The 27,236-nt window shown below is 44.5% G+C and overlaps 1 protein-coding gene across 1 annotated transcript in view; it reads right to left on the bottom strand.

Annotated features, from left to right (window-relative positions):
- Positions 1 to 4,862: 4,862 nt before the first annotated feature.
- cachd1 (cache domain containing 1) overlaps positions 4,863 to 27,236 on the bottom strand; it is a 247,767-nt gene continuing 225,393 nt past the window's right edge. Inside the window, exons 24-27 of the mRNA XM_085982697.1 lie at positions 24,566 to 24,727; positions 19,592 to 19,669; positions 11,029 to 11,130; positions 4,863 to 6,616 (exon numbers count right to left, since the gene is read on the bottom strand). Of these exons, the coding sequence (XP_085838823.1) occupies positions 6,375 to 6,616; positions 11,029 to 11,130; positions 19,592 to 19,669; positions 24,566 to 24,727 (584 nt within the window). The 3' untranslated portion in view covers positions 4,863 to 6,374. The remainder of the gene's footprint in view (positions 6,617 to 11,028; positions 11,131 to 19,591; positions 19,670 to 24,565; positions 24,728 to 27,236) is intronic.

Genomic DNA, 27,236 nt, shown 5'->3' with positions numbered 1-27,236 from the left:
AGGGTTTGCGAGGCCAAGTGTGGCACCCTGATGAAGTCCCAGGTGCGATCAGTTAATTTAACCCAGACTAGAAATGGAACCTGCAATCCTCCTAGTTTGTACAGCTCAGTTCTGTACTGGGCAGCATATGTACCAACTGAGCCATCAGAAGAGCCCTCTGTTCATATCTTACCAGAGACAATACGTATCACAAACAAACTCCGAACACCATTTACTGTTTGTTTTTAATTAAAAGATACTTATTTCCAGTTTTTAGGTACAAGTGTAAAATTACAGAGGGTTGTATAATAACTAAGCATGACTGTCTAGTTTTAAGATAAAACAAGATTAATCTGATATTTATTATCTATATACATCTGTAAACAACGTTAAATTATGGTTCACTACGGCCCAATGTGACAAGGATCCATTTCTGGGTCCCGAAGACATGCAAAACATATGAATCATCAGATCAGCAAAATACACTATCAGTGTTTCAACTGTGTTTTTAGTAATTATTTTCCCAATTTTCTCTACTCTCATGAAGGTGCTCTTACCGGGGTAGAGTTCTACTTGCTCACTCAAGTAACCATTCTCTTGTGTGAGCCTAGACGGTGAACAAAAGCAGGCCACATGAGCACAGAAAGCAACACAAGCAATCTTGATCCTCCAGACATCCAAACACATGCAAGGGCCATTAGATAATGGATCGCGATCAGAAGCAGGGGCCTTGGTTGATTTCTGCTCTCGCTTATCCTAAAGGAGGTTAAAGCCAATTGTGACACTCTCATCACCATGACAGATCAGCCAACTCAGCACAGACAAGGAATCAAACCTCGGACCATCTTGGTCATTACTGTTCAGCATCACATCAGACAATACGTTTACCCACTAAACCATCAGTGCAGCAGTGTGCAAAATTGTTAATTTAATACTGACTATCTGCACAGGGAATTGAATGATCTATCACAGAAGTTTAGATGTTCTATTTGTCGAAGGCTATCAAGGCATTGAGAATTCAATTATGAATTCACTAAAAAAAAAATTTGTGGAAAGGAAATACTTAAAATTCCTGGGGCCACATCAGAAATGGACTTAGTTAGACAAGGCCAAAGTGATGTAAAAATATTTACAAGTGTTTTTTATATGCTTATACAGAATTTAAAAAAATGAGCCAGGACTATTAATTTATTTCAATTTATTGTTTGGTACACTCCTGAAAATTATAAACCCATTCTTTAAAGGTTCAATATCCATCAAACAATGTACATGGTTTAAAATGTAAAACTGAAATAATTAGGTTGGTAAAAATCCCATCTGTAACATTTGTTTGACTTTATTGTTCTTTTCTCAATTTTCTCCCCATCTTTCCTGAAGATGAAAACTCTTGCTGTTATATAATTCATCGACACTGGCAGCCTGCCCCCACCCGCCCCCCCCCCCGCCCCAGTACATGCAGAAGCCTAGACAGTGGGCATCACTCAGCTGTTCAGCCTTGAAGAACATCAGCGCTGAGCCAATCCTGTGCTCACTTGACATTTACGCTTTAGCAGCAGGCGGCACTAGTTAACAGGAACTCTGGATGATTTCCCCCTCCCTAGCCAACACATTGGAGCACCCAAGTGGTGCACTGGCTAACGCAACATTTTGGTTTTTCAAATAATTGGAAGGTTTCTGTGAAAGATAAATTGATTTGTGCTTATGAATTCAAGTGACATTGGTTTTATTGGATGCTCCCAGGAAAAGCGTCATGAACTGATGGCCATTTGAATTTCTGAACACAAATATAAAGAAACTCTAGCCTTTGAGAGGGGAGGAGAGTGAGCAACTCAGATGATTCTGAATATCAGTTTTCTAAATTTTAAAGAATTCCCATTAGGAAGGTTGGGCTTGGTACTCTTTGGAAAAGCATTAGTCATAATTTTCCAAAGCTCTCTAGATTCAGGAATTGTGCCTTTGGATTGGAAAACTGCAAATGTCACTCCATCATTTAAGAAGGGAGGGAGAGAGTAGGTCTGTCAGTTTAACATCAACTGTGGGGAAGGTACTGAAATCTATCATCAGAGACCAAGTGACTGCGCACTTGGACAGTTGATCAGAGAGTCAGCATGGATTTGTGAAGGGTAGTTCATGACTAATCTTTTCAGGTCAGCAGCATAGTGGATTGGGAAGTGTCTATGGAGGTTGCACTGCCAGATGGCATTTGATAAGGTTCTGCACAAGAGATTATTAGCAAAAATGAGAGCGCATGGAATTGGAGGCAACCTTATGACATGGATTTGTAATTGGTTGAGAGGTAGAAGAGTCTGTGTTTGTTCTCCGATTGGCAGGATGCAACGCGCAATGTTCCCTGTCATTTCTTTTGGGTGCACGGCCCCTTTAAGGGGCCACGCAGCCCATTCATTTTCACGCATGTGTGAGCTTTAACATTGCAAAAGCCAGTCCCGGGCTCCGTGGGATTGGCAGAGAGCTGCGCAACTGCGCAGCTTATAGGGAACGTTGGTGACAAGTGATGTTCCTCAGGGATGTGTACTGGGGCCTGCTTTTCACCATATATATCAATAGCTTGGATGAAGGAATAGAGAGTTGTACATCAGTTTGCAGATGACACTAAGGAGGCACAATATGAGTTGTGTGGATGGGAGCAGGAAGTTACAAAGAGACAGAGAGACTAAGTGAGTGGGCAAAACTATGGCAGGTGGAGTTCAATGTGGAGAAATGCGAAGTCATCCATTCTGGATCTAAGTAATACAAATTGGAATATTTTCTTAATGGTGAAAGATTAGGAGCTGTGGAGCAGCAAAGGGATTTAGGTGTCTGTGTGCACATCACTAAAAGCTAGTGCACAGGTACAAAAAGGCTAATGGAATGTTGGCCTTTAACTCAAGGGAATTGGAAAAAGTGAGAAGTGATGGTTAAGTTGTATAGAGTCTTGGCCAGACTCCATCTGGAGCACTGCATTCAGTTTTGTGCACCATCTCAAGAAAGATATTTGCACCTTGGAAAGGGAACCGTGCAGATTCAAGAAAAGACTTGCATTTATTTAGCGCCTTTCACGACCACCGGACATCTCAAAGCGCTTTACAGTCAAAGAAGTACTTTTGGAGTGTAGTCACTGTTGTAATGTAGGAAACGTTCACCAGAAAGTTGCCAGCGCTTAAAGGGTTAAATTATGAGGCCAGGTTGCATAAACCTGGCTTGTATTCCCTCGAGTATAGAAGGTTGAGGGGTGCCCTAATCGAGGTTACTTAAAATGATTAACGGATTTGATAGGGTAGATACAGAGAAACTATTTCCTCTGGTGGGAAATCCAGAACAAGAGGGCATAATCTTAAAATTACAGCTCGCCCATTCAGGAATAAAATCAGGAAGCATGTTTTCCATACAATGGGTAGTGAAAATCTGGAATAACAACAGAAAATGCTGGAAAAACTCAGCAGGTCAGGCAACATCCGTGGAGAGAAATTTGAGTTGACGTTTCGGGTTGGACCCTTCTTCAAAACTGGAAAGAAAAGAAACTAGATCGAAGGCAGGGCTGCGATCGGACAAAAGAATAAAGGAAACAAAAGAAGTAAAAGAGATTAGAAGCTAGACGAGATGGTAATAGGCTGGGATTGGGTGTAAAGTGTACTGGCAGGGCAAAAGATAGCTGCCAGGTGTGAGAGAGAAACAAAAGGAAAGGGGTGGAACAATTACAAGAGAAAATGAAATGGGGCTTGCTCCCCCAAAAGGCTGTTGATGCTGGGACAATTGAAATTTTCAAGACTGAGATCAATAGACCTTCGTTAGGCAGAAGTATCAAGCAATATGGAACAAAGCTGGGTAAATGGAGTTGAGACACAGATCAGCCATGATCTAATTGAATGGCAGAACAGGCCTGCTTCTGTTCCTATGACTTTTAGGTGATCTGATTTGAAGGGAATTTACACAGTTCATCCAGGCAAATTTCTGGTTCAAATACTAGGGGCACATGGTGGGCTGAGCGATTAAACCCGCACGTGCAGGCCAGTATTGTGCTTGTGTGTTTACGGCCTGTCTGGGCAAGGTACTACGGTTAAAAAACTGTGACCCATGACAGACAAACAACTCTGCATGCTCAGTTTTTAATGCTTTTGCAGGGACAGAACCCATAAACCTGGGAACCTAAGATAATATTACAGAGCCACTTTAAGAAACAGTTCTGTAATATAAACATGCCACATAACACACAACCAAGGCAACTAGTGTGTGTGTGTGGGGCGGGGGGGGGGGGGGGGGAAGGAGCGGTGGATGGAGGAGGGAAGCAACTGGCAGGAAGGGACTGCACACCCCTATTTCAACTGCACTACCTCAACTCCAAGAACATTGCCCTTACAGAAGGACAAGCATCATTGATTCAATGTGGCTACTTTACATATATTTTTTAAAACAAAGGAATAGAACAAGCAAAGAGAAAATAGAAAAATGTTACAAATGTGATTTTCATTAAGCAAAATACTTGGCTATCAACCACACACGAGGCATTACAGCGACAACCTAGGTCCCTTGTTCTGAATAGAAAAGCTTTTTCTGGAAGGGAAACAAGAGTATGGGGAACAAGTTAAACTGCAGTTTTTTCAAATCCAGCTGCTGAGTGAAAATCATTTTCATATTTGGAAGCTTGTTTTATGCCTCCTCACAGCAAACTCACCATATTAAAGGATCACTGTCTTTGTGAAAAGTGTTTGGCAAAGCTTTTCCTCGGGAAACAAGAGTGGCATTTTCCAACTACCTCAGGCGCAAGTAATTTCAAAATGATTTACATCATAGCATCATAGATTTGTAAACAAAAAAAATGCTAAATACTTTTGTGAAGATGTGCTCCTTTAATTTTACAACTGAACTATATAATTCACAGAGTAAAATCTATTTTCTAAGATTTTAATTGTTTAATAAAAAGAATTTACAGTTTAAAAACGCAGGAATACAAATAATTATCACTTTAAATTTTTATCGACTGTAACCATAAAAATAAAAAAAATTTAAATTTACAATTTCATAAAACAATTTTTTTTTAGGGAGATCTAGTTGGAGAGTATGTGAATTGTACATTAACCATGTATTTACTAGTTGTCTCCCCTCCCCATAACTTCATGTAATTATCAGCAGCAATTTCAGAGTTTTTTTTATATTAAGTGTAAAATCACATCTGACTGAAAGAGCAAAGACCACTAAAGAAGTTAATCTATACAGGACACACAGTGACTTCTTTAAAAACTTATTTGCAGCACTGATTGCTCTTCAGGTCATGCTTGCCTACCACCAACTTCATCTCAGAGCTGTAAAGTCGATTGAAAACTCTTTGATATTTCAAAACGTTCCACTGCACCACAAATATTTAACACTAACATTCCGTAACAGAATCTCATTCCAGACTGGTCTTGTAACATTGCCATTTTACGACGGCAGCTATAGGCATCATGTATCAGTTACCGTTTTACATAGAACAGTGGTACTCATAAAACCGCCCGGTGGCCATTTGTGCCATGACTTTGCCCTCACCTGTGACCCTGGGTGGACATTATGCTGCATGTACCTCTAGGGCTCCATTCACAGCCTACCCGGATGTGGGTAGTGGACCATGCTGGGAATTAGTTCTGCTCCCCTCCCCCACTTTTACTTTTCTACAACAAAAGGTGGCTTGGGAATTCTATTAAGAAGCAAGGCTATCCCAGGTTCTATAAAAGTGAAAGAGCATTATTAAAATAAAACTATTGGGCCAATGGTTTATTTCTCTTCCTGTGGGAAAGTGCCTGCCCTCTACTTAGCAAGTTCCCGCAGTGGCACAATTGAAATTAGAAGCTCACTGCGTAGGAAATCAAATTTGCACATCCGCATCTCTCGGTGTCTTCCCGAGTAACCCTGAAGCAAGACACTGGTTGAGATTGTGGGCTTCAACAAAAAGTTAGTAATACCACTGTTCTGAAAAGGTTTGTGGAGCTCATGCAATCAAACATAAACTAAACACAAAGTGTTTACAAACTTCACTTTCTCTGTGGATTCAGGTCTAATTAATTCTTAATCACTACCCATGTAGCTTTGTTCAATCTTCATCCATAAGCTCTTCTGTAATGTCACCGACAGGAACAGCACATCAGTTCAATTTTCCAGTCAGTTTTTTTTTGAGAAATTGTTTCCCTTGGTCTATTTGTTAAAAAGTTCAATAAATAGTAGAAAAATAATCCTTTATTTAAAAAAATCTGAGATGCACTGTTAACACTTTTACAATTCCCATTGAGTTGCTTTGATGGTTTTTGGGATTCCTTAAAAATCCAGGAAAAGTTTTCACCATCTGACTCGAAGACTGATGATTTAAAAAAAGAGTTTTTGTAATTCCTTGTGATTGTAGCTTCCGATGAATGGGGAGTACAAGTGGTTCAGCACTCTGCATCCACGGTGTGGACTGTAACTGCAGCTTGCAGGTGATGGCTGTGATGGAGGGAAGGATGGTGATGTAGGCGGTAATGGTGGAATTTGTGACTTAGCAAAGCAGCAGTCTGAGGTGGAGTGTCCAACTCTAAATCTTCTTCATGGTTCCCGACATCCACGCCGGCAGATAACGGGTCATTATTGCACGGTGGGTTTTCACTGTCCTCCTGAGGGCTCATGGTACTATATCCTGCAGATGATGGCAAGTTTACAAAATTACTTCTTTTAAACACGTCAGTTATTGACATATATTTTCATTTAGACACTGCAATTACGTTATTTTATTTCCATCCCAATCATTTTAATGACCTAACTTTTTTATTTACAAAATCGAAAATGTTTAGGGATTTATAAAAGGTAGCTCCATGCTCAGCTGTGATTCATCTCCAATCTGTACCTCACTCTGCAAATGCCACAGTCAGAGGCAAATCCCTCTAATGTAACACTTTAGGGCCGACAACCAATAATCTGTACAACCACATTAAATGTTGCAGCAAGAGGACTGGTACAATAGGTTGTCCACTTGCCTGTATAATGAATCTCAACAGGTTTTTTGACCATTGAAGATGAGTCATCACAACTCTGGTGCACTTTCCAGCAGGGATCACAGGAAACTGAGCCAACCACAGTGCATTTTGACAGAAATAAGATAATTGAACACAGATCAGGGAATAATCCTGGTCTAACAACAGAAAATGCTGGAAATACTCAGCAGGCCAGGCAGCATCCGTGGAGAGAGAAACAGAGTTAACGTTTCAGGTCTGGGATAATCCTGGTCTGTGTGGCTCAGTACCACTTTGGGCACTGCATTCACCAACTGAGTCAGGTGTTTACCACTTCACTTCCATTTCAAGACTCAGGGGCCTAGAAATTGGGTTGGGGCGCCAAAGTGGCGCAAAAGTCGCCTGAGCGCAGGATTTAGCGCAGCGTTCGCGGCTTCAGCGATCGTCCGGTATTCAGTTTCATTGCCCCTCGAGGGACACGGGGCGAGACTCGAGGGGCTCCGCGTCCCTCTTAGGGCGCTGAAACTGAATATCGCAGCGCTGCGGCACGGCACGCTGCGGTACTGCAGGTCTTCCTCCCACTGTTAAGGGGGCGGTGCCTGCAACAGCGCGAACTCCGATCGCGAGTGCCGGCAAACGAGCCCGGCACCAAGGAGAAGTGCCAGGCTCTCAGGAAACAGCCGGCAATGCCGCGGGGGGGGGGGGGGGGGGGGGGGTGGTTAGGAGGCCGGGGACGGAGGTGCTGGCAGGCGGCCGCCGAAAAAGGCGGCCGCCCCACACCTCCACCTTAAATTGCGCCACTGCCGGCACAGTAAGGCCCCGTGAACCGGGTGCGGGTAGCGAACGGCGCAACTGCGGCATTCGCTATCAAATATCGTGAACGGGGCGCTGCGCACACTGATGACGTCATCGGTGGCGGCGCAGCGCAAAAGACTAACGCCACCATTATCGCCCCAACTCAATATCGCGGGAGGCGCAGCCAGTGGCGCTACAGCCACTGCCTGCTTCTTTAGGCGCTAACAAGTGGCGCTACTTACCCAATTTCTCCCCCAGGATCTTTACAAAACTGTACCTAACTCAAGGCAACAATATCAAACCACATTCTAGTTACAGGACTCGGGGCAGGGTTGTATTTGAGCTGAATCTCTGTCTCCCTCCCCCCTCCCCCCCATCCCAGTTAAATTTAATCCTCAAGGGATTTTCAGGATGGTGATTGAGCCATCCTCCAAGTTCCTATACTCCAGGTAAGTTCATGCAATCTTTTCTAAGGTGGCATTTGTTGCACAATAACTAGGACAGATTTATCCCAAAATGGACATTTGGAAAAACACAAGAGGAAGCTCTGCATTTTAAATGCAGAATAAGGGCATTGTTATACCATAGGTAACTGTTTGAAATGGATACCGGTTTACAGCAATGCAGGGCTGAGTTATACTGCTGGTTCCATGCACAACCCCATTCATCAGAATCCAAATGATCGTTACATTTTAATGTTTGCAGACGGGTTAACATTAAAAGGTTAAAATGAAGTTTTTACAGGTTTCCAGGTAAAGCTTTACTTTGCACTGGTCTCAGATATACCGCAGCAGGTGTGAAGCTGAAGCAGAGAGTGAATACCTCCTGATTCAATTTGGCCACCTCATGCTACATTAAACTGCGTAGTTGGGAGTCTTGCAAACTGGTGCTGAGCTGGAGGATCCTATCTTTTGTATACATTATCAGATTGTTTTGCATTGCTGTTGAGTATGAGTGAGGCCACAGAATGGCAAGTTCAGTCCCTCATTCATTCACTGTTCTGAGTTCTTAGTCTAAATCATGCTGTTCATGGGAGACACTGAGCAAAGGCTGGGTGCCTGTCTGCAAGTTAAGGAGGGTCGTTGCCAGGGAGCTTTTGCTGTTCTTCCAGTAACTAGTGGAAGAACAGGATCGACAGAGGCTTGGAACCAAGGACACCTTCTGAGCTGGAGATGGGTTGACCATGAGACAGCGAGTCACTTGCAAACTAGCACCCCACCCTCAACTTCCCTTCACTCTTCAAAAGTCCTGGAACGTGTTGTCGCCTTCCAAATCCATGTTTGAACCTCGCCAAAAGTTACAAATGACATCCTATGTGACTGTGGTGCGCTATTCCTCCTTATCCTTCTTGGCCTGTCTGCAGCCTTTGACACGATTGACCACGCCATCCTTCTCCAACACCTCTCCTCTGTTGTCCACTTGAGTGGTACTGCCCTTGACTGGTTCTACTCTTACCTATCCAATCGTAGCTAGGGAATCTCCTACAATATATTCTCCTCTTGCCGCCGCAGTTACCTCTGGAGTCTCCCAGGGATCGATCCTTGGCCCCCTCCTAGTTCTCATTTACATGCTGCCCCTCGACGACATCATCCAAAGACACATCATCAGGTTCCATGTGTACGATGACGACACCCAGCTTTACCTTGCCACCACTTTGCTCAACCCCTCCAATGCCTCCATATTGTCAGACTGCTTGTCCAACATCCAGTCCTGGATGAACTGAAATTTCCTCCAATTAAACACTGGGATGACTGAAGCCATTGTCTTCGGCCCCTGCCACAAACTCCGTTCCCTGGCCTGTCTTAGGCTAAGCCAGACTGTTCGCAACCTTGGCATCCTATTTGACCCCGAACTGAGCTTCTGACCCCATATCCTATTCATCACCAAGACTGCACACTTCAACCTCCGTAGTATCAGCCATCTCTGCTCCTGACTCAGCCCATCTGCTGCTGAAACCCTCATTCATGCTTTTGTTACCTCTAGACTCGACTGTTCCAATACTCTTCTGGCCGGCCTCCCATTTGCCACACCCTGTAAACTTAAGCTCATTCAAAGCACTTCTGCCCGAATCCTAACTTGCACCAAATCCAAGTCACCCATCACCCCTGTGCTTCTGATCTACATTGGCTCCCGGTCCCCGAAAACCTCGTCTTTAAAATACACTTCGCCAAATTTAAACCCCTTCATGGCGATGTCTCTACCCATCTCTGTAACCTCCCTCCAGTCCTGCAACCTTCCGAGAATTCTGCATTCCTTCAACTTTGGCCTCTTGTCCATCCCCCATTTCCTTCACCGCACCATTGGCGGCCGTACTTTCAGCTGTCAAGGCTCTAAACTCTGAAATTCCCTCTCTAAAAATCTACGCCACTTCACCTCTCCCCCTCCTTAAAACCTACCTCTTTGACCAAGCTTTTGGTCACCTGTCCTAATGTCTCCTTCTATGGCTTGGTCAAGTTTTGTCCAATTAAGTTCCTGTAAAGCACCTTGGGATGTTTCACTACGTTAAAGGTGCTGAATAAATGCAAGTTGTCGTTGTTGTTGACAAACTTAGTTTAAAAAAAAGGTCAGCTCCCCTGGTGACTCAGTATGTAGTGGTACACAGTCATACAGACCAGGAGAACCACAATTATACTCCAGTTATGAGTCAGTGCCTTCAGGAAAGGAAAAGAGAATATTGAGGTTGAAGAATTATAATTGTCAAATACATAAAAACTAGCACCAGGACAACTGGAGCTCAAATGCACTAAAATCATTATAATTTCCTAGTTAAATAAACTGTTTAAATGATGCATTTCCTATATGCATCACTAAAACAATTATCAAGTTTCTCTTCTCTTTAACTCAAACAACATCTTGAAATATTTGTTCATTTTAAGCACAGGTTTCTTAAACACTCATAAAAGTCTAGCCTAAGAAAACTAAACACTGTCAAACTCATGCTGTTACAACAGATCCTATTCAAGGGGGCTCTGGACAGTGTTTCTGCATTATATAAACAAAAGTCCCCACAGAATATTTTTAGCAAAGTTATACCAAAAAATGGTGAGGCGTTAAAATAAAGAAACAGCAGTACAAGAGATGTTTATCTCTCATGAATTTTTCTGGAGATTCTTTCATGTATTTGAAGATAATTCATTTCTAGTTTTGACTGGAGGTCAACATCAATCACAGCCCACACAGATAGGACCAGTTCCCTTCAGACAGAAACAGGATCATTTCTAACTTTTGAAATGTTAAATACTGTTGAGAAATGAATAAGCTTTTTTTCTCCCCATCAAGTGAAATGTGAGACCACTGATCTTACCATGATCGCTCTCTGTTCCCGATCTTCCCCAGTACCGGCGTCTGCGTTCTGGACTGTGTGCATGTCGTTCTATCACAGCCGCTATAAATCTTGTGTTACTGACTATTCAAAAGAAATAAAAATTATGAAATTCAGACAATAATTTTCTCTCCTCAATGTGTATCTCTAAATAACTATGAGGGAATCTAAAATTTAACATTCATACAGTGTTGGGGGGGGGAGGGAAGAGAGAGTTCACATGAACTGCTAAATTTTATTGCAGGAGGAAGAGGAGGAGGAGGTGCCAGCACCAGCATTCACTGATCCACTCACCAGTTCCAAGTTCAGTTCTAGAGGCGGTGGAGGCTGAGAGTGCTAACAAGTGCTGTATATTCAGACTAAACTTTCTTCATTTTTTTTTCTTTGCAGCTTTCAATTAGCTTTTTTCCCCCCCATCATATTTCCTCATCACTGTTTTTTTATTTTTGTTTCTCAATGTATTTTCTTTCATTTGCCGTATTACCATTCTCTTTTTCTTAAGTGTAGTTACTCAACATTGTGGCTTATGCTTTGGCACTACTTTTGCAAATTATGTTTTTAATGATGATAGGAAAGTAGTCGTACTGTGCAGATACTGCATTTCAGCAATTAGTGGTTTATTACTGAAAGTTTTTGTGTTAAAGCCATTTATCTGGGGCTTTAGTTGGGAAAACTTGCATTTCAAGAGAGTAGAACACAAGTATTGGCCAGGATTTTGCAGTCAGCAGCAAACAAATGGCACTCGCCATTCATTACGCTTACAGCTGCCCATGGGCTTTTGTGCAATAACTTATGGTTATTCATTTTTAGCAAGACACCCTCTCTAGGGGATCTAGGGCTTGTTTGAACAGGGAAAGCAACGGTGTGTCTCCTCAACCAATCAGATTGAAGAATTTTTACCGAGACACGCAGAGTCTAAACCAGAAAGTGCAAGTTAGACTATTTAATTCAATGTAAAATTATGTACAGAAAGCGAAATAAAGAGAGGGAAAGAAAGGTGGCAGGGGGATGGGCACCAGGATGTAGCATTCGAAAGGAGAAACAAGGTGCACAAAGGAGTGGGAGAGACAGATAGCACTAGAGTAAGAGACAGTACAGTATTAGGTGGGGTCAGACTAAGCGAGAGTACAGGAAGGTTGAAGATAGATTTATAGTGCATGTGTGTAAACGCATGAAGCGTGGTAAATAAGATTGGTGAGCTGCAGGTGTAAATGGCCACATGGGAATATGATGTTATGGCGATAACAGAGACCTGGCTCAATAAAGGGCAGGATTGGGTACTAAATATTCCTGGATATAAGATGTTCAGGAAAGACAGGGAAGGAAAGAAAGGAGGTGGGGTGGCAGTATTGATTAAGAAGAATATTACAGTGCTGGAGAGAAAGGATGGCCTGGAGGGGTCAAGGACGGAATCTATTTGGTTAGAGTTAAGAAACAATCGAGGTGCCATTACACAACTAGGTGTATTCTACAGGCCACCTACTAGTGGGAAGGATATAGAGGAGCAAATTTGCAGGGAGATTACAGAGAGGTACAAGAACTATAGAGTAGTGATAATGGGGGGCTTCAATTATCATAATATAGACTGGGATAGTGATAGTGTAAAGGGCAGAGTGGGGGAAGAATTTCTGAAATGTGTTCAGGAGAACTTTCTTGCTCAGTACGTTTCTGGCCCAATGAGGAAGGAGGCATTGCTGGATCTAGTTCTGGGGAATGAGGTGGTCAGGTGGATCTAGTGTCTGTAGGGGAACATATAGGGATCAGTGATCATAGTATCATAAGGTTTAGATTAGCTATGGAAAAGGACAAGTAGCAATCTAGAGTTAAAATACTTAATTGGAGGAGAGCCAATTTCAGTGGGTTGAGAATGGATTTGGCCCGGGTAAATTGGAATCAAAGATTGGCAGGCAAAACTGTAATTGAACAAGGGCTGCCTTTAAAGAGATGGTTTGGGAAGAATCGAGGTACATTCCCACGAGGGGGAAAGGTAGGGCAACCAAAGCCAGAGCTCCCTTGATGACGAAAAAGATGAGAGTAAGATGAAGCAAAAAAAAAGGGCTTATGACAGATGTCAGGTTGAGAATACAAATGAGAACCAGGCTGAATATAGAAAGTTCTGAGGGGAAGTAAAAAAGGAAATAAGAGGTGCAAAGAGAGGGTAGGAGAATAGACTGGCAGCTAACATAAAAGGGAATCCCAAAGTCTTCTATAGGCATATAAACAGTAAATGGGTACTAAAAGGAGAGGTGGGGCCGATTGGGGACCAAAAAGGAGACCTACGCATGGAGGCAATGGGCATGGCCGAGGTACTAAATGAGTACTTTGCATCTGTGATGGGCCTTCAATAACCACAAAACAAGAAGTTATAGACTTAAACAAGTTGGCTTTTAATCACTAAGATCAGAGCTAACATCTCAACACGCCGACTGGTTCACAGGAATGAGTCATACAGATCCTGGGATCTTTATGTAAGAGAAGTCAGGGGCGGAGCCAAGAGCTGGAACCTCCCAGGTTAGTCGGGAAAGAGGAAGTGAAACTATACACAGTGGGGGAGGGTAATATACATGAGTGCAAAACGAATACAGGATCAAGACAAACAGATTTCATTACATTCACCCCTTCTATAGATTTAGTCCATCGGGGTGATGTTTCTTAAAAGTTGGTATAAGTGAGTCTGTCAGGAGGTTTTGCAGTTCTCAGTGATCGGCGCAAAGCCGGTTGGGGTGCCTCTAGGGGAGTGGATTCTGGTTCCTCCGCTGTCCGGGCCTCCGCAGTGTCTTCCAGGTTATCTGCAGTGTCCTCCAGGTTAAAGTTGATACCTCTGGGCGTCCTGTCTCTTTGTAGTGTAGGTCTTCATCGGGTAGTCTCCCATCGTTCTCTCCGCTCCCCGAGGGAGCGAGGTCTTTTATGGAAACAGTGTCCTCTCGCCCGTCAGTGTATTCGATATAGGCGTACTGAGGGTTTGCATGGAGGAGCTGTACCTTTTCCACAAGGGGGTCCGTTTTATGGCCTCTCACGGGCTTCCGCAATAGTACTGTCCCCGGAGACGTTAGCCACGCGGGTAGAGATATGCCCGAGGTGGATTTCCGGGGGAAAACGAACATCTTTTCGTGAGGGGTAGCGTTAGTGGCAGTACATAACAGAGACCTTATGGAGTGGAGCACGTCTGGGAGGACTTCCTGCCAGCGGGAGGTCGGAAGGCCTTTTGACTTTAAGGCTAACGTGACAGCCTTCCAAACAGTAGCATTCTCCCTTTCCACTTGCCCATTACCCCGGGGGTTGTAGCTAGTGGTTCTGCTAGTGGCTATCCCCTTCGAGAGCAAGAACTGGCGCAGCTCGTCACTCATGAATGACGTCCCCCTATCGCTGTGTATGTAGTTCGGCATGCCAAACATGCAGGATAGATTACAGAGACACTTGATGACCGTGGCACTGGTCATGTCTGGGCAGGGAATGGCGAAGGGGAAGCGGGAATATTCATCAATGATATTGAGGAAGTATACGTTACGGTCGGCAGAGGGAAGGGGTCCCTTGAAGTCCAGACTTAGGCGCTCGAATGGCCGTGTAGCTTTGATAAGGTGTGCATGGTCAGGCCTGTAGAAACAAGGCTTGCATTCCGCACAGATGCGGCAGGCTCTGGTCATTGCCCTGACCTCCTCGATGGAGTGGGGCAGATTGCGGGACTTTATAAAATGGTATAGTCGGGTGACCCCTGGGTGACAGAGGTCGTTGTGGAGACCCTGTAATTTGTCCGTATGAATGCTGGCACACATTCCCCGCGATAGGGCGTCTGGGGGTTCATTAAGGGCTCCCGGCCTGTACATAATATCATAGTCAAACGTGGATAGTTCGATCCTCCACCTGAGTATTTTGTCATTCTTGATTTTCTCCCTTTGTTTGTTATTAAACATGAAAGCCACCGACCGCTGGTCGGTGAGCAGGGTGAAACGTTTGCCGGCTAGGTAGTGTCTCCAGTGCCGCACTGCCTCCACTATAGCCTGTGCCTCCTTCTCAACAGAAGAGTGCCTAATTTCAGGTCCCTGAAGGGTTCTGGAGAAGAAGGCCACAGGTCTCCCAGCCTGATTGAGGGTCGCAGCTAAGGCAAAGTCTGACGCATCGCTTTCGACTTGAAAGGGAATGCATTCGTCCACTGCACCCCTTTCAATGTCCTGTTTAATACTGGTGAAAGCCTCCCGAGCCTCAGCTGATAGTGGGAAGGACGTCGATTTAATGAGGGGTCGGACCTTATCAGAGTAATTGGGCACCCATTGGGCCTAATACGAAAAAAATCCCAGGCACCTTTTTAAAGCTTTGGGATTGTGTGGCAGGGGCAGTTCCTTTAGGGGGCGTAATCGGTCAGGGTCCGGTCCAATTACCCCATCTTCCACCACACAGCCGAGGATACAGAGACGGGTTGTGTTGAAGACACATTTGTCTTCGTTGTAGGTTAGATTCAGCTTTAGGGCAGTTTTTAAAAATCTCGCAAGATTTAGATCGTGGTCTTGCTGGTTGTGCCCGCAGATAGTGACATTGTCCAGATAGGGGTAGGTACCTTGTAGTTTATTCTCGTCAACCATGCCGTCCATCTCACGTTGGAAGACCGAGACCCCATTTGTTACTCCGAAGGGCACTCTGAGAAAATGGTAGAGGCGCCCGTTCGCCTCGAAGGCGGTGTATGGGCGGTCCTCCGTTCTAATGGGGAGCTGGTGATACGCGGATTTGAGGTCGATAGTCGAGAAGACTCGGTATTGCGCAATCTGGTTGACCATTTCTGATATGCGGGATAAAGGGTAGGCGTCCAGCTGGGTATAAATATTAACAGTCTGGCTGTCGTCAATTACCATCCGTTTCTTTTCGCTATTTTTAACTATGACTACTTGGGCACGCCACGGGCTGGTACTGCATTCAGACTTCCTGCAGGAGTCTGTCCACTTCCGCCTTGATAAAGTGTCTGTCTTCCAGACTGTACCGTCTACTTTTGGTCGTTATGGGCCTACAGTTCGGAGCGAGATTAGCGAATAAAGAGGGCGGGCTGATTTTTAAGGTTGATAGGCCACAGACTGTGAGTGGCGGCTGGGACCCGCCATATGCTAGCGTGACACTTTCGTGGTGGCACTGGAAGTCCAGGCCCAAGATTACATTAACACAGAGTTCTGGCATCACGAGGAGTTTAAAATCCTTGTAGTCCGTGCCTTTTACAGTCAGTGTTACCACACAGTAGCCCAAAATGTCCGAAGTGTGGGGCTTAGCAGCCATAGCAATTCTGCTCCGTGTAGGGGTTACCGTTAATGAGTGCCGCCGTACCAGGCTAGGGTGGATAAAACTCTCGGTACTCCCACAGTCAATTAAACATTTTGTTAAATTCCCGTTTACCTGTATGTCCATCATGGATTTTGTCAACGGGTGTGGCCTGGATTGATCCACCGTGATCGAAGCCACTGTTGGGCCCTGGGCGGCCGTTGAGTCGGGAAAAGATGGCGGATCCCAAGATGGCGGCCCGCATGGCACGCACAAGGCGGTGACGGAGTTGGAAATCGGATTCCCCCTGCAGACTTTGCTAAAATGCCCCTTTTTCTTACATTTGAAGCATGTAGCGTCCTTCGCTGGGCATCGTTGTCTGGGGTGCTTGGCCTGGCCGCAGAAGTAGCATTTCGGGCCTCGAGACATTTCCGCTGTAGTAGGACTCCTGGGTGAACTTCTGTGTGGGGACTCCGGCGGCATAGAGCTGGTCTGAGACCTGGATGGGGAAGATGGCTGATTCCAAGATGGCGGCCCCCTCGGCGCGCACGAGGCGGTGAGGGCCGCATGGCCGGAAGAATAAGAGTCAGAGTTTTTCTGGGCCACGTCCAGCTATCGCGCAGTGGCCACTGCCTTTTTTAAATCCAGGACCTGCTTCTCCAGCAGTCTCTGCCGGATATAATTCGATTTGAGGCCCGTGATGAAGGAATCGCGGACCAATTCGTCAGAGTACGCGTTGGCCGTCACGGCCTTGCAGTTACAGTCCCGGACCAGGTCCTTTAGGCCCTGTAAGAAATCGTCCATTGATTCCTCTGGTCGCTGCCTGCGTGTAGCCAGCAGGTGTCTGGCGTACACTTCGTTTACCGGCCTCTGGTATTGGGCCTTCAGGATAGTGATGGCCTCCATGTAAGAGGTGGCATCCCGAATGAACGAATAAATCCGATGACTTACGCGAGTAGTCAGTAGACTCAGTTTATTTACCTCGCTAGCGGATGAGGCCCCCGCGAAGAGTTCGAAGCATTTGAGCCAGTGTCCGAATTGATTTGATGCTTCAGCAGAATGTGGATCCAAGTCCAGACGCTCTGGTTTTAGGAGTCGATCCATCCTAGTATTCTTTAGTGATTAAAATTGATGGGCCTTCAATAACCACAAAACTAGAAGTTATAGACTTAAACAAGTTGGCTTTTAATCACTAAGATCAGAGCTAACATCTCAACACGCCGACTGGTTCACAGGAATGAGTCATACAGATCCTGGGATCTTTATGTAAGAGAAGTCAGGGGCGGAGCCAAGAGCCAAGACCTGGAACCTCCCAGGTTAGTCGGGAAAGAGGAAGTGAAACTATACACAGTGGGGGAGGGTAATATACATGAGTGCAAAATGAATACAGGATCAAGACAAACAGATTTCATTACAATCTGTCTTCACCAAGGAAGAAGATGCTGCCAAAATCGTAGTGAAAGAGGAGCTGGTTGAGATACTGGATGGGCTAAACATTGATAAAGAGGAGCTACTAGAAAGGCTGGCTGTACTTAAAGTAGATAAGTTGCCAGGACCAGATGGGATGCATCCGAGAATGCTGAGGGAAGTAAAGGTGGAAATTGCGGAGGTACTGGCCATAGTCTTCCAATCCTCCTTGGATACGGGGGTGATGCCAGTGAACTGGAAAATTGCAAATGTTACACCCTTGTTCAAAAAAGGGTGCAAGGATAAACCCAGCAACTACAGGCCAGTCAGCTTAACCTCGGTGGTAGGAAAGCTTTTAGAAATAATAATCCGGGACAAAATTAACAGTCACTTGGACAAGTGTGGATTAATGAAGGAAAGCCAGCACGGATTTGTTAAAGACAAATCATGTTTAACTAACTTGACTGAATTTTTGAATGAGGTAACAGAGGATTGATGAGGTGTACATGGACTTCCAAAAGCCATTTGATAAAGTGCCACATAACAGGCTTGCCAGCAAAGTTGAAGTCCATGGAATAAAAGGGACAGTGGCAACATGGATACGAAATTGGCTAAGTGGCAAGAAACAGAGTGTAGTGGTGAACGGTTGTTTTTCGGACTGGAGAAAGGTATACAGTGGTGTTCCCCGGGGTCAGTACTAGGACCACTGCTTTTCTTGATATACATTAATGGCTTGGATGTACAGGGTATTATTTCAAAATTTGCAGATGACACAAAACTTGGAAGTCTAGTGAACAGTGAGGAGGATAGTGATAGACTTCAAGAAGACATCGACAGGCTGGTGGAATGGGCGGACACGTGGCAGATGAAATTTAACGCAGAAAAGTGCAAAGTGCTACATTTTGGTAGGAAGAATGAGGAGAAGCAACATAAACTAAATGGTACAATTCTAAAGTTGTTCCATGAACAGAGAGACCTGGGGATATAGGTGCACAAATTGTTGAAGGTGGTAGGGCAGGTTGAGAAAGCGGTTAAAAAAGCTTACGTGATCCTGGGCTTTATAAATAGAGGCATAGAGTGCAAAAGCAAGGAAGTTATGATGTACCTTTATAAAACACTGGTTCAGCCACAACTGGAGTATTGTGTCCAATTCTGGGCACCGCACTTTAGGAAGGATGTGAAAGCTTTAGAGAGGGTGCAGAAAAGATTTACGCATCACGAACCAGAAATTAGCCTGGTCAGTTCCATCCAGGGCATTCCATTTACCAGTATGGCCATCAGGGAATGCTCCTTTTTAAATTTTAGTTTTATAGGTACACTTTGTTGATCTTCTTTAATACAGTAATTTTCCAGTATCTTTATAAAGTTTTTCTCCTCTCCTGAAAGCACCAACTCATGCAGAGATGCAGGTCCATGGGTGCTACATAATTATTTTGTGTCTGCACCGAAACTATTCTGTCAAGGAAAAGCCCAATCCTGCCCTCAACCCAATGCCCACGTAGGTATACAGGTTTCAGCAGCAATCAAGAGTGGGATCCTGGCTGTTTTTTCCCCTCTCTTGCCTAGGGATGCCAAGGCCACTATTACCACCTCAGTTGAAATTAGCTAACTCAGCACCGATCAGGAATGGGCCCTTAGACCTTTCTGCTCTATATGGCTCAGTATCCTATGGGGTAGTGTAGTTATCAGAAGCACCAGGCAGCGCCCTCACGTTATGACTGAATATTTTCTGTTCAACTCCTGCACAATAGCAATTAGAAGGAAGCTTGCTCCTGATGCCCTTTCAAAAAAGGAATTCAGAATCACTATGATAAATAATTGAGGCATTTTCACTGGACAAATAAAAGCTTCTAAGAAAGCAAAGTTTCTCTTTATTCTCACAACAACAGGTAACACTTACTGATGCCTCTGTCCTCGTGACTATCTTCATCCCTCTCGTCACGGTCATTTTCCAGGTTGGACATTCGCACGGACATCTCTTTTGTAAAAAAAAATTATTAGGTGCAACTTACTTTTATTTTTCTGTGCACATCACTTTTTCCTACCAATTTTTATCCTTTTATTTACAAGGAGGTTAGGACTTCTTTCAGCTGGCAAATCTCTGCCACATTAAACCCATTCTGGGAGCAGTGCCAAATCCAAAAGGAGTTTGAGACATCATAACACTGGAACTGCAAAATGGAAGAATCTATGGAGTATCAGTCACATTACAGGAATAACCAGGCAATCTTTTTGCTGCACTTACATTACAGAGCTGCCTTTGCCATAGCCATGACTATGGCAGCAGCCAGGAAATAAATCTAGGACATTTGGGCCAAATGGCTCAGTAGTTTACCAGGTAGTGCCATTATTTTTTTCATTTTTTAAAATTCGTTCATGGGATGTGGGCGTCGCTGGTAAGACCAGCAGTTATTACCCATCCCTAATTGCCCTTGAGAAGGCGGTGTTGAGCCTCCTTCTTGAACCGCAGCAGTCTGTGCGGTGAAGGTCCTCCCACAGTGCTGTTAGGGAGGGAGTTAACATAAGAACATAAGAAATAGGAGCAGGAGTAGGCCAATCGGCCCCTCGAGCCTGCTCCGCCATTCAATAAGATCATGGCTGATCTGATCCTAACCGCCAATCTACTATCACAGAACCATCTCCTGAATCTAACAGAATTAGACACACGAAATAGGAGCAGGATCAGGCTACACGGCCCCTGGGTCCGCTCCGCTACCCACAGGGCCATGACCGATCCGAACCTAGACTCATGTCCAAATTCCTGCCTGCTCCCCGTAACCCTTAATTCCCTTTACTTCTAGGAAACTGTCTATTTCTGTTTTAAATTTATGTAATGATGTAGCTTCTACAGCTTTTTGGGGCAGCATATTCCATGGACCTACCACCCCCTGAGTGAAGTAGTTCCTCCTCATCTCAGTTTTGAAAGAGCAGCCCCTTATTCTAAGACTATGGCCCCTAGTTCTAGTTTCACCCATCATCGGGAACATCCTCCCCGCATCCACCCGATCCAACCCCTTCACAATCTTATATGTTTCAATAAGATCGCCTCTCATTCTTCTGAACTCCAATGAGTAGAGTCCCAATCTACTCAACCTCTCCTCATATGTCCATCCCCTCATCCCCGGGATTAACCGAGTGAACCTTCTTTGTGCTGACTCGAGAGCAAGTATGTCCTTTCTTAAGTATGGACACCAAAACTGTACGCAGTATTCCAGGTGCGGTCTCACCAATACCTTGTACAACTGAAGCAATACCTCCCTATTTTTATATTCTATCCCCCTAGCAATGAAAGCCAACATTCCATTGGCCTTCTTAATCACTTGCTGCACCTGCATACTAACCTTTTGAGTTTCGTGCAGCAGGACCCCCAGATCCCTTTGTACTTCAGTACTTTCCAGTTTCTTGCCATTAAGATAACTTGCTCTACGATTTTTCCTGCCAAAGTGCATAACCTCACACTTTCCAGTATTGTATTCCATCTGCCAAATCTCTGCCCACTTACTTAGCCTGTCTATGTCCCCTTGCAGGTTTTTTATGTCCTCCTCACTCACTACTTTCCCTCCCATCTTAGTATCATCTGCAAACTTTGATATGTTACACTCGGTCCCCTCCTCCAAATCGTTAATATAGATTGTAAAGAGTTGGGGATCCAGCACTGACCCCTGCGGAACACCACTTGTTACTGATTGCCAGTCTGAGAATGAACCATTTATCCCAACTCTCTGCCTTCTGTTAGATAGCCAATCCTCTATCCATGCCAGAATATTACCCCCAATCCCGTGATTTTTTATCTTAAGCAATAATCTTTTGTGTGGCACCTTGTCAAATGCCTTTTGGAAGTCTAAATACACTACGTCCACTGGTTCCCCTTTATCCACCCTATATGTTACTTCCTCAAAGAACTCCAGCAAATTTGTCAAACATGACTTCCCCGTCATAAAACCATGCTGACTTTGTCCTATTAAATTATGATTATCCAAATGTCCTGTTACTGTCTCCTTAATAATGGACTCCAAAATTTTACCTACCACAGATGTTAGGCTAACCGGTCTATAGTTTCCAGCCTTCTGTCTACTGCCCTTTTTAAATAAAGGGTGTTACATTAGCAGTTTTCCAGTCTGCCGGGACCTTTGCCGAGTCCAGGGAGTTTTGAAAAATTATTACCAATGCATCCACAATCCCTACCGCCACTTCCCTCAAGACCCTAGGATGTAAGCCATCAGGTCCAGGTGATTTATCCGCCTTGAGTCCCATTATTTTACCGAGTACCACTTCCTTAGTGATTTTGATCATGTTTAGCTCCTCCCCCCCTTTAGCCCCCTGTTTGTCCAGTGTTGGGATATTCTTAGTGTCTTCTACTGTAAAGACTGATATAAAATATTCAGTGTTTTTGCCATCTCCATATTTCCCACCATTAATTTCCCGGTCTCATCCTCTAAGGGACCAACATTTACTTTAGCCACCCTTTTTCTTTTTATATAACTATAAAAACTCTTACTATCTGTTTGTATATTTTTTGCTAATTTACTTTCATAATCTATCTTCCCTTTCTTAATCAATCTTTTTGTTATTTTTTGCTGTCTTTTAAAGTTTTCCCAATCCTCTATCCTCCCACTAGATTTGGCTACCTTATATGCCCTTGTTTTTAGTCGAATACTATCCTTAATTTCTTTACTTAGCCACGGATGGCTGTCTTTTCTTTTACACCCTTTTCTTCTCAGTGGAATATTTTTTTTTGGAAGTTGTAAAATAACTCCTTAAATGTACACCACTGATCATGTATCGTCTTACCCTTTAATCTATTTTCCCAATCCACTCTACTCAATTCCGCTCTCATACCTTCATAGTCTCCTTTATTCAAGCTTAGCACGCTTGTTTGAGATCCAACCTTCTCACCCTCTAATTGAATATGGAATTCAACCATGTTATGGTCACTCATTCCAAGGGGATCCTTTACTAGGACATTTTTAATTAACCCTGTCTCGTTACACAGGACCAGATCTAAGGTTGCTTGCCCCCTGGTCGGTTCAGTTACATACTGCTCAAGAAACCCATCCTAGTTCTAGGATTTTGATCCAGCGACGATGAAGGAACGGCAATATATTTCTAAATCAGGATAGTGACTTGAAGGGGAATGTGGACGTGATGGTGTTCCCATGCGCCTGCTGCCCTTGTCCTTCTAGGTGTTAGAGGTCACGGGTTTGGGAGGTGCTGTCAAAGAAGCCTTGGTGAGTTGCTGCAGTGCATCTTGTAGATGGTACACACTGCAGCCACATTGCACCGGAGGTGGAGGGAGTGAATGTTTAAGGTGGTGGATGGGGTGCCAATCAAGCAGGCTGATTTGTGCTGAGCTTCTCGAGTGTTGTTGGAGCTGCACTCATCCAGGCAAGTGGAGAGTATTCCATCAAACACCTGACTTGTGCCTAGTAGATGGTGGAAAGACTTTGGGGAGTCAGAAGGTGAGACACTCACCACAGAATACCTAGCCCCTGACCTGCTCTTGTAGGCACAGTATTCATGTGGCTGGTCCAGTTAAGTTTCTGGTCAATGGTGACCCTCACGATGTTGATGCATTCGGCGACGTTAATGCCGTTAAATGTCAAGGGGCAGTGTTTAGACTCTCGCTTGTTGGAGATTGTCCTTGCCTGGCACATGTGTGACACGAATGTTACTTGCCACTTATTAGCCCAAGCCTGAATGTCGCCCAGGTCTTGCTGCATTCGGGCATGGACTGCTTCATTATGAGGAATTGCGAATGGAACTGAACACTGTGCAGTCATCAGCGAACATCCCCACTTCTGACCTTATGATGGAGGAAAGGTCATTGATGAAGCAGCTGAAGATGGTTGGGCCTAGGACACTGCCCTGAGGAACTCCTGCAGCGATGTCCTGGGACCGAGATGATTGACCTCCAACAACCACAACCATCTTCCTTTGTGCTGGGTATGACTCCAGCTAGTGGAGAGTTTCACCCCCCCCACCCCCACTTCCTATTGACTACAATTTTTACTAGGGCTCCTTGATGCCACACTCGGTCAAATGCTGCCTTGATGTCAAGGGCAGTCACTCTCACTTCACCTCTGGAATTCAGCTCTTTTGTCCCTGTTTGGACCAAGACTGTAGTGAAGTCTGGAGCCGAGTGGCCCTGGCGGAACCCAAACTAAGCATCGGTGAGCAGGTTATTGGTGAGTAAGTGACGCTTGACAGCACTGTCAATGACACCTTCCATCACTTTGCTGATGACTGAGAGCAGACTGATGGGGCGATAATTGGCCGGATTGGATTTGTCCTGCTTTTTGTGGACAGGACATACCTGAGCAGTTTTCCACATTGTCGGGTAGATACCAGTGTTGTAGCTGTACTGGAACAGCTTGGCTAGGGTCGCGGCTAGTTCTGGAGCACAAGTCTTCAGCATGACAGCCAGGATTGTTGTCAGGGCCCATAAACTTTGCTGTATCCAATGCACTCAGCCATTTCTTGATATCACGTGGAGTGAATCGAATTGGCTGAAGGCTGGATTCTGTGATGGTGGGCACCTCAAGAGGAGGCCGAGATGGATCATCCACTTGGCACTTCTGGTGGAAGATGGTTGCAAACTCTTCAACCTTGTCTTTTGCACTCACGTGCATTGGGCAACAACTAAACTCCAGCATGCCTTAAAGATGATGGATGGAACACTTAGGCAACTCAGTATCATAAGCCAAGTAAAGCCTGCCCCTTCCTTCCTAGTAAAAATCATTTCATCCATTATATCAATCACTTAACTGAAGTTTATGCACGTCAAACCGTGTATTCCAGATGTCGCTACATTCTGCAGATTACCCTAAACATTCTTTTACCCTGCAATCTTGGAAAGGCCAGATACTGTTCTTACCTTGTGCTGCAAGAGGAGACATGTGCTGGTGACTTCTCCTATGGATCTGGTGTCGGTAAGCATACACTGCCAGAACGAGCACCATGATGCACCCCATGATCCCACCAGCCACAGGTCCAACCGGGGCACTTTTGATCATGTTCAATGCTATGACCTCATCTCCTATAATTAGAAATGCAAAAAATGACCAACAGGTTACTTGGCTCAATATCTGAATAAGATTTATATTCACATAATAGTTTTGATATAACACACAAATGGAACATCCAGCATTGACACAGTTGGTGATTATATCTTGAAAAATGGAAGATCGGGATAGCAGACATCATCTTTTGTTACAGGACTACAAAGCAACACTGATGGCAGACAGAGAGAAGCCAGCACTCCAGATTTGTAGTGCCCTTCCCACTAGAGGAAAAAGCGATTGAGAAGGGCACGTTGGCCCACAATCGGAAGAATCACTCTCCGGCTTCAAAGCTTTTAAGCTCTCACCCTGGATGGAGCAGCAGGGTAGTGCTGAGCACAGACCTCCAAATGTCAGCGGAGGACAGGAATAAACTCAGCTGTGCTGCCTCCCTCCCCCATAGTTGAGAACCTGCTTGACCTTCACTGTCTAGGCTCACTGAATGGCTACTTATGTGAGGAACATGAGTGTGGCTGGTGGTCGTGGAACTATTTCCCAGTAAGAGCTGACTCCTTTGGATGAGCAGAGCAACAAAAGAAGTTTAAACTACCAATGCGAAATCATTTTAAAATACAAAGAACTGCTCTTCCTACATTACAACAGGACCCTGGAGTTCCATTCAAGCAACAACTTGTATTTATATTGTGCCTTTAATGCAGTAAAACATCCCAAGGCGTTTCACAGGAGCATTATCAAACAAAATTTGACACCGAGCCACATAAGGAGATATTAGGGCAGATGACCAAAAGCTTGGTCATAAGAACATAAGTGCTGGAAAATGGGATTCGAATAGACAGGGCTTGATGGCCGGCGTGGACATGATGGGCCGAAGGGCCTCTTTCTGTGCTGTATAACTCTATGACTCTAACATAAGAAATAGGAGTAGGCCATTCGGCCCCTCGAGCCTGCCCCGCCATTCAGTAAGATCATGGCTGACCTGATCTTGGCCTCAACGCCACTTTCCCGCCCGCTCTCCATAACCCTCGACTCCCTTGTAGCTCAAATATATGTCTATCTCCGCCTTGAATATATTCAATGACTCCGCCTCCACAACTCTCTGGGGTAGAGAATTCCAAAGATTCACGACCCTCTGAGAGAAGAAATTCCTCCTCATCTCCGTTTTAAATGGGCAACCCCTTACTGTGCCCCCTAGTTCTAAATTCCCCCACGAGGGGAAACATCCTCCCTGCATCTACCCGGACAAGCCCCCTCAGAATCGGATATGTTTCAATAAGATCACCTCTCATTCTTCTAAACTCCAATGAGTATAGGCCCAACCTGCTCAACCTTTCTTCAGAAGACAACCCCTTCATCTCAGAAATTAACCTAGTGAACCTTCTCTGAACTGCCTCCAATGCAGGTATATCCCTCCTTAAATAAGGAGACCAAAACTGCACGCAGTACTCCAGGTGTGGTCTCACCAGCGCCCTGTACATTTGTAGCAAGACTTCCCTATTTTTATACTCCATCCCCCTTGCAATAAAGGCCAACATTACATTTGCCTTCCTAATTACTTGCTGTACCTGCATGCTAACTTTTTGTGTTTCATGTATGAGGACCCCCAGATCCCTCTGTATCACAGCATTATGTAGTCTCCATTTAAATAATAATTTGCTTTTTTATTTTTCTACCAAGGTGGATAACCTCACATTTTCCCACATTATACTCCATCTGCCAAATTTTTGCCCACTCACTTAATCTATCTATATCCCTTTGCAGACTCATCGTGTCCTCCTCACAACTTGCTTTCCCACCTATCTTTGTATCATCAGCAAATTTGGCTACAATACACACGGTCCCTTCATCCAAGTTATTAACATAGATTGTAAATAGTTGAGGCCCCAGCACTGATCCCTATGGCACCCCATGAGTTACAATTTTCCAACCGGAAAATGACCCATTTATCCCGACTCTTTGTTTTCTGTTAGTTAGCCAATCCTCTATCCATGCTAATATATTACCCCCAATACCGTGAGCTCTTATCTTGTGCAGTAACCTTTTATGTGGCACCTTATCAAATGCCTTCTGGAAATCCAAATACAGGAAACTTTGTGATATCCGGCACTGAAGGGACTGAGCTGTTGCCGTCCCATCAAAACTGCCGGACAAACCAGCGCTAATGTTAAAACATACGGAGCTTTTGAGCTCCGTATCTAGCAACAAACCCTGTTGCTTAGCAACAGCTTCTAAACAGTCGGCCGTAAATTGCAAGCGTCTATGTAGCTAAGCAACAGCTTCAGCTAGACCGTGCAGAGCCTGACTGGTGGAAAAAAAAGCAACGAAAAGAAAAAAAACCTAACGAAACGGCTCCTGATTTTTGTTATCCTCTGGATAAACCAAAGTTTCCTGTACACTACATTTACTGGTTCCCCTTTATACACCCTGCTCGTTACATCCTCAAAAGGCTCTAGTAAATTTGTCAAACACGATTTCCCTTTCATAAAACCATGTTGACTCTGCTTGATTGTATTACGATTTTCTAAATGA

This window comes from Somniosus microcephalus, chromosome 3 (genome assembly GCF_052327205.1).
Source record: "Somniosus microcephalus isolate GS21.2 chromosome 3, FLI_Smic_1.0, whole genome shotgun sequence".
In the NCBI taxonomy this organism is placed as follows: Eukaryota; Metazoa; Chordata; class Chondrichthyes; order Squaliformes; family Somniosidae; genus Somniosus; species Somniosus microcephalus.
The sequence above is the reverse complement of the archived record's forward strand: the minus strand, read 5'-3'. Positions and strand labels throughout refer to the sequence as shown.